Source organism: Triticum urartu, chromosome 1A (genome assembly GCF_056163025.1).
Source record: "Triticum urartu cultivar PI428250 chromosome 1A, HENAU_Tu73, whole genome shotgun sequence".
Classification (NCBI taxonomy): Eukaryota; Viridiplantae; Streptophyta; class Magnoliopsida; order Poales; family Poaceae; genus Triticum; species Triticum urartu.
This window is the reverse complement of record NC_141873.1, coordinates 313,741,293-313,749,750: the sequence shown is the minus strand read 5'-3', so window position 1 is coordinate 313,749,750 and position 8,458 is coordinate 313,741,293. Positions and strand designations below refer to the sequence as shown.

At 41.7% G+C, this 8,458-nt stretch overlaps 1 protein-coding gene across 1 annotated transcript; it reads right to left on the bottom strand.

Annotated features, from left to right (window-relative positions):
• Positions 1-6,348: 6,348 nt before the first annotated feature.
• On the bottom strand, positions 6,349-7,923 carry LOC147991017 (uncharacterized). Its single transcript, XM_087535283.1, has 3 exons — positions 7,891-7,923; positions 6,853-7,806; positions 6,349-6,777 (listed from the first exon to the last, which is right to left on the bottom strand). Exons 1-3 carry the CDS (start codon positions 7,906-7,908, stop codon positions 6,349-6,351), a joined length of 1,401 nt encoding a protein of 466 aa, XP_087391409.1. The 5' UTR covers positions 7,909-7,923.
• Positions 7,924-8,458: the final 535 nt, after the last annotated feature.

Below are 8,458 nucleotides of genomic sequence, written 5' to 3'. Positions count from 1 at the left end.
ATATTTGTTTTCCTATTTAATCATACTTTTATGTTGACATTAGCGGTTGTGGCCGATGTGTTTAAAAACCAACATGGCTCAACCAGTGGTATGCAATATATATTCTATATTATAATATCGAATGCACATTAACTTTTTTCTTATTTAATTTCAGATGTTGTACCAATCGTAGATATCGCTGGTGTGATTATATACATGGGCCCAGTTGATCATGAGACATATTTCCCTCTAGGCACGAGGGAAATAGTAGTCATAGATGCTGGCATGCAAACTATGTTCCTCTGCATATCAAAGAACTAGCCATAGAACAAACGTCTTCCTGGTAGAGTAACTGTTGGCTTCATCCATGGCACCTCTATGGTGATTGATCAAGCCTATAGTAAGGCCTTCTTAAAAGGTGGTGTACCATGTTAATGTCACATTATTACTAACATGAGGGTTGATAACAGAAACTCTCCTTAGCACCGGGGAACAATTCTATGCTTCACTGCTTGGCATGTCATCATTTCGACTTTCTTAAAGTCACAATATTACTCTTTTCTCGACCAAGTGACCTGTTTTTCCGTGATCTTATCAAGAATGTTGTGTTTATTAGGAGGGTTGCACGCAAATCAAGCAATGGGGATAACTCGTTTGAATTTCCTTCCCCCAAGAAGCTCAACACTGAACTTGTTTTTGGTGCGACCAATCCTCCTTGGTGAAGTACGCTTTTATAACTATCCAACGGGTGGTGATGGTTATCACGAACCTCTCATGTCCACTTATTCTGAGCTTACGCCTGTCGGCGTCAACAAGATGTACTAACCGGAGTAGGCATTCCGGTCCCGAATAAATAAGAATTCGAATGGTTTAGAACTTTGTTGCTGAAGCAATATACTTTTAAAGTTCAGGGTTCATTAGATTCAGTAAACGTTATGTGTGTCGAACAATGTTTATTGTGTGTGATTGTGTTCTATCCTATGTAGAATAAAAAAATAGTCAGTGTCTAATGAGTACTGAGATAGATGCTATGGTGCTAATGCACGGCTATTAATAGTGACCTAAAATTGGTTAGATATATAATGTAGGTTTGTTTATTTTATTTTGATGGTTTGTTGTTGATAGCGTCAATAAATTATACTGCATGGTGAGAAGGCATGCGCTATCCTTTATGTTCATGTTCATGAAGGTGTGCACACGATCGGGAAAAAATATTTTGTGTTTTATGTGCAATACATGTCTCTGTTCGACCAACAACTGATGGTTATCACAGTAGGAATTTTATGTTACACATATTTTATAGAAAGTAAATTGTGAAACGTGTTTATTTTCGAGAGGACAGAAGGTGTGTTTTGTACCACCAACATATACATGACTGGAACCAAAGAATGCAAATTCAAATGATATAACCAAAACTACAAGCTTATCTCATGAGGGCATGAACACTACTCTATTGGCAAGTTTGGATTATTTCCGAAACTACTAGCTTGAAAATCGAAACCAACACTAATACGTTTCTTTGATTGGCAAGTTCTGAATTCCCACAATCACTAGACCATTTCTGTGCTAAAAATGGTTGGTTTGTTCTTTCTGAGGCCTGGTAAATTGCTGTTGTGTATTTAATTAATCTGTAAAATAGTCTTGCTCTCCAAATGCAGTATGGATCTAATAAGTGAAGAGAAAATACCAACAATTGTGCCACTCCTACTCTTACAGTTACAGAATTTTCATGCTATTGCTTTTGTTATCTAAAATTACCTGAACATATTTTGCAACAACACAAAGTTTCTTTGTAGCTCAGGCTACATGGAACCTCTTATCCTTAACCCTCCAGCCTTGCTTTGAGATCCGTACTCTCCAACTAACTAACAACAAGAAGATTTCTCTTTTTTGTTTCTCGAAAATGAAACAACATATGAACTTCAAACTTTGCAGACCGAACAAACATTAGAACATCAATGTGTGAAAAAACTTTCAGATTTTTTGGTCTGATATAAATATACAAAATGAGATTTTCTTTGAATAAAAATATTATTTCAAGTATTTAAAATGCATGAAAAAATCTGAAAGTTTTTTCCTATATTGTACTTAGAATGTATTGTTGTTCTGCAAAATTTGAAGTTCATATGTTGTGTCGTTTGAGAGAAACAAAAAAGACAAATGTGTTTGCACAGATCTTGATGCATAAATGGATGGAAAAGATAAGGGGTACCGTGTAGCCTGAGCTACAGAAAACCACACTCAACAACTTTGCAACAAATGTTCAGCCTAGACTCATCTGCATGACATACAATCTGTAATCCTAAGGTACACGTGGTGCACTCCCCTGATTTGTGTGCACCCCTTTTTTGTACTAACTAGTGTAGGTTACAATTTGTAAGGTGGCACATGCATCAGAAGGAAAAGGTCACCAAAGCAAGAAAGAGCACATCTGAGAAAAAACAAGAGCAATGAGAAATCTTGCATCTCCTTTTACTTTATTCCAGTATACTCCTAAAGAATGGTAAATTATAGTTGTTGAGGATAACTTGCACCATTTTTGTTGTTCAATAGGTTACCAGAGTGGATTGCATGATTTGGGCAAAAAAATGGCATGGAAGAAGAAATGACAAAAACGCACACCGACGAGCTGCTCCCATGGTGGCAGGAAGAGAGGGCACCAGCGCACACTGACGAGCTGCTCCCATGGTGCGCAGCATACAAGCCTGAACCACAAGGCCTCAAGGACTGGTTCTCTATCCTACTCCTGGGAATGTGGATGATCTGGCCGGCCTCCTCCGTGGCGATCTGGAAGTGTTCTTCCAACGGTTGTTTAGGCGGTGTAATAGCGAGTAATCCGCAAATTTGGTAGGGAATCGGACGGACAGTCCAGCTTGTAATATTGTGGATGGGTTTCTTTACCCTCTCTTCTTTCATTATATGATACACATACTCATGCATGTTCTAGAAAAAATAACAGAAACAGGGACATGGGATGAAAAGATTGGCAATTCTGAAGAACAACATAGCCTGGAGAGAAAGCGAATGGTAAAAGTACCTGAACTCCTAAAGTTCTCCTGACCAAGGCCTTGCTTTCGTTGTTGTTGCCTTTGCTCTGGTCGCTTTTATGCTGCCTCCAGGTACGAGACGAAGCATAGGTCAAGCTGACCCCGGTAAGCTTTTCCCACCGGAAGCCATGACTTTTGTTTGAGCTTGGGCACTGGTCGTCCTATAGTCAAGTCAAGAACGGAGATTGCCCAATTATTTTTCTTATTAGTCCTATTGCTAGTCGTATGTCCAGACAACGGACTCAGGTTAGAAGAGAAGGAAAATGCCGACATTTGACTATGACAACTGAGCCTGTAATTGGAGTAAATAGCATAAAACTATTAGTTTACAGGCTAGGGTTCCAAAAAAACTACCACTTTTTAATTTTTCTCAGAAAGCTACCAGTCGCGTGGTTCGCTGTTTCAAAAAACCCAAAACGCCCGTGACTAGGGATTGAACCGTTTTTCTGACCGCCCGGACCCACATGCCAGGCCACCTGGCCACGCGCGCTCACGGCGCGGCCGTTGACGGTCGTTAGCCCGTGCGGCCCGGTCGGAACAGGGGTAAATAAACCCCCTCGGTCGGTCGGGCGCTCCTGCTCACTCACTCTCTCCCTGCTCGCTCACTCCCCTGCTCTCACTCCCCTGCTCCAGTACGAGCTCGCCGCCGCTCGCCGTCTTTGAGGTGGCTCGCCATTGACCTCCTTGCCACCATGCCTTCCTGGAACGACGAGGAAACTAGCTCGGAGGAGGACTACGAGGTCGTCAGCATGGACATGGGACTTATGGTAAGTTCTTTGCCACCTAGGGTTAGGGTTAGGTGCTAGTAGGCCTAGGCTACCGCCATGGATCTTGCTAAGTGTAGTGTTGGTGTTGTAGGATTCTTGTTCAATAGTGAGGCTGGGGTTTGATTGTAGGATTGATGTAAGCTAGGGTTCATCTTAGTACAGTGTTAGGGTTCATGCTGAGTTGGGGATTTTTTTAGTGTTCATGTTTAATGAAGCGTGCAAGTATATTCTGGTGTTGAGTGCAGATTGAAACTAGTGTTTGCTGGTTATTTTGGTTGCAGGAGGAACCAGACACCACTGTGGAGCCCCTTTTCTGTGGCCAACTTGAGCTTGCTCATCCCAAGTGCATTCTGCATCAAATGAGGCCTATTAAGCGTGTTGCTTTGAAGGGCCTTTAACAGGAAGGCGTTTCTATGGCTGCCCAGTCCAGGTTAGATGGCAATAAACTTTTCTGCTATGTATGGTCACTGATGATTGATATGATGCAGCACTTTGTTTGATATGATGCCAATAAACATTTTTCTGCTATGTATTTTTGTTACTTTGGAAACTTAATGATGGCATTATAATAACTTATCATATCTCATTTATGTTGTTCATTGTTAGAAATTATCAAGTATATACAAGTTAATCATGGAACTGAAATAATCTCCTAGTCCATTTGTAATAACTTATCACATTTATAAATGCAGGAAAATGGTGTGAATTGTGGTGTTGTAGAGTGGGTTGATGGGCCTTGGCCAACTGTTCTTCAGAGATGTTTGTGCAAGCTATGGGAGATGTTCCATGAGTAGAACTTTGGAAGGGTACAGGACAAGGAGAAGTTTGAGAATGAGTTGGCCAGGCTTAAGAGTGAACATGAAAGGGAGTTGGCCAAGCTTAGGACTGAAAATGACAAGCTTTGCATTGAGTACACCAAGCTTGTTGATGATGTATCCAAGATGTTTGATTGGTAGGATGGTAGGATGGACAAGAAGGTGCACCAGAAACAAGTGGAGGAGGAAGAACTTGAGAAGAAGAAGAAGGAGCTAGAGGAGAAAGCTATGTTGGAGGTGTAGATGGAAAAGCTCAAACTTGTAAAAGAGCGGAGGTGCATTTTGCAGAGCCAAGCTGATATCATCAAGAACACCAGGAAGGCTATGAAGGATGTTTAAGTTGACAGAGATGTTCTTAAGAAGGAGAAGGCAAAGATTGAGCTTGTTGTTGCTGGGCTGCTGAAAGAAGGGTATGGCAGCAAGGAGAAGTTAGAGAAAATCAAGGCCATCCTTGAGTCTTGAAGTGGCTTTGATATGTTGGTGAAGTAAGTACATCCAAAGGCCTTTATATAAGGATGTGGCCTGGCATGACTGCAAGTGATTATGGGTGTACATTTTGGGGGAATGTGAAGTTTAACCTAGTGTAAGAACCTTATTTACTATGTTGTTAAGTTGTAATGGATCACCTATGCTATTAAGTGTTGTAATGGATCTCCTATGCTATTATGTAGTGGAAAATGGATCTCTTATGCTACTAGGTTGTGGAAATGGATCTTGTATGCTATTAAGTGTTCAACTTGATCTTCTATCTTTTAGATGTTATTTGTTAGCCTACATATATTATTTCTGTGGGTAATTGGGCTTAGTGGCCCACTATTCTCTGACCAAATGCAACCCTAGGCCTACTAAACCCAACCCCATCCATCTGTCAATATAAACCCCTCCCCACCCCCACCCTTTCGCAGTCACTCCACCAGCCGCCACCCAAAAGAAACCCTACAGATGGATCCTGACATGGGAGATGTCACAGAGGAGGATGGGGAGGCTGTGGATGTTAGGACAGCAGCAGTAGCACAGAGGAGGAGGAGGAGGCGCAGGCAGAGGGCACTAGAGGCGGCACAGAGGAGGAGGAGGAGGAGGCGCAGGCAAGAGGAGTTCAACCGCCGACTCTCCGACAAGGTACTGGAGAAGTGCAATGACGAAGAACTGGAGCTGGTTTTCACTGGTGGTAGGGGAAGGTCATTCATGGAGATCATTAGGTGGGCAAGGATGAGGGCAGTCATGGCTCCTCATCCAGCAACTAGGGCCAAGTGGGTCCGTTTCTTCGAGCGATATGACTGATATGTCAATCTCATCTCATCCATCTATATACCTATCTATCTATCTTTCTATGTTGGTGTACTATGTAAGATCTATTCTATGTAATAAGTGGTGTTTGATGCTACTCTGACCAATCTATCTATGTATTTATGCTACTCTCAATGAATTCATGCTACTCTCAGTGAAATGTACTGACTGAATTCACTGACAGAAGATACACTCACTGAAATGTACTGACTGATTCAACAAAGGAATCTTTGTCTAAATGAACAGACTGCATAGTAGTTATTACAAACCATGGTAGTTCAACTGACTGAATATCTCTGAAACAAAATAAAGTTACAAACCATAGTAGTTATTACGGACCATAGTAGACCCAAATCCATCCAAGAGCTCAAGTTACAAACCATGGTAGTTCAACAAACAGAACCATGCCAAATGAACCATGCCAAATGAACTCAAGTTACCCAAATCCAAGAGCTAGTTACCACTTGCATAAAAATAGTCTTTCAGCCTCCCACTTGGCTTCCTGATCCTCTTTGACCCCTCCTGGACAACAGTTGAATTTGATTGCCTTGGTGCAATGAAAGTTCTTCTCTGGGCACTTGAAGATCTGGTGTTCTTTGCTGGAGAAGATGTAGATGATCTGGTGTTCTTAGCAGGAGAAGAAGTGTTAGTGCTGGTCCTCTTAGCTGGTTGTGCTTGTGCTGTAGCTGCTGGAATAGTTGAAGCAGCCCTTTTTCTTGCCCTAGGCCTAGAATTAGCAACTGGAGCTGGTGAAGGTGCAGAAGGTGTAGCTCTTGCTGTAGCTAGTCTTGCTTCAGGTGTAGTAGCAGCAGGTACTCTTGGAGGCCTCTGAGCATTTGTAGCCATAGAAGAACCAGCTTGAGAGTAATTTGCTCTATTTTCCTACACAATTAAGAAACATTGTAAGAAAATGAACAATGAAAAGAGACAATGAAATGAGACATGGCCTCAAATGACCTGGTGCTTGTTCATCCTTATCTGAAACTTAGGTTTCAAAGGGTCACCACAGTTGCTGAACCTATGCCCTTGCTTCTTGCAGTTGCTACATGTGACAGTACCAATTCTTGAGGTATCCTTTTTTGCTGGCACCTCAAATACACCTTTCCTCCTGGCAGTTTGCTTTTTGCCCTTCTTTTCTTTGAACACTAGTGGAGATATGTCATGTCCAGGTGTATGAGGCCAGTGGTCAGGTCCTGGAACTGGGAAAATTATATGCTTGTATGTTTCACAGTACATGGGCTTTTTGAAGAAGTCATTGACAAAGTCTTCAGGATGTAGCTTCACTTTCTGCATTGCAGCAATGGAATGACTGCAAGGCACAGCAGTCATGTCCCACCTCCTACAGTCACATGTATGGTTGTTCAAGTTAACACAATATGTGTTCTCGGAGCTACTAGTCACCTGCCAGATGCCTGGACCTGCCATGTATGCATCACAATACTTAGCCCACTTCTTGCCTTCTTCTAAAATTTCTGAGTAGGTTGGTGTAATCTCCCATCTACATGACTCTGTTTTCTCTCTGGTTTTCTGAAACTTGATCATCAACTTTGTTCTTATGCCCTCCAGCATAGTCCTGATTGGCCTGTTCCTAACATCCAATATCATTCTGTTGAAGACTTCACTGAGGTTGTTAACAACCAGGTCAGTTTTGCAAACAATATCCATTTTATATCTTGCCCATGTATGGTCTGGTATCTGTGACAACCATTGCCAAGCTTCAAAACTTTCTTTCTTCAAATTTTCCATCCCTTTTTCATGACCACTCTTAGTGAAGGAATAGGCAGCCTGATCTAAGTGTTTCTTGAGTTCCTCCCCTCTAAAACCAGCAGATTGAAAGTTGGCATATATATGTCTAAGACAGAACCTCTGTGGGGAGTCAGGGAATACATCATTGATTGCATTCAACAATCCCTGTTAATTATGAATTAATGATGGCTTAGAATGATGGATAAGTATGATAGTTAGGGAATACATCATTGATTGCATTCAACATACCTTTTGCCTGTCAGACATAATTGTGTACTTGCCAAACTTGTTCCCACTTTCAATAACAGTTCTCAGCTGTGTGAGAAACCATGTCCAGCTGTCTGTGTCTTCCTTGTCAACAACACCAAATGCAATGGGGAAGATGTTGTTGTTCCCATCCCTGCCAGTAGCTGCCAATATTTGTTGTCCAGTGCTGAGCTTGATGAAGCAACCATCTAAACCTGGAAATATGATCACATTAGTTGTAAATAACATGAATGCAACCATCTTAGATATATGTGTAAGGATAAGGTACCTATAAATGGCCTGCATCCATTGAGAAAGCCCTCTTTGCATGCAAAAAGGCAGTAGAACATGTAGTGGAATCTAGGGGTAGGAGCTGGATTTTCTAGGTCCTCTTTGGTTGTCACTATGCATCTACTGCCTGGATTAGTATCTAACACACACTGTAGATAGTCCCTTAGTCTGTGATATTGGAGTCTGTGATCTCCTTGCACAACTTCAACTGCTTGCCTCCTTGCCCTATATGCCAAGCTTTTAGGCACATGAACACCAAATGTTTTCTTTGTGTATGACA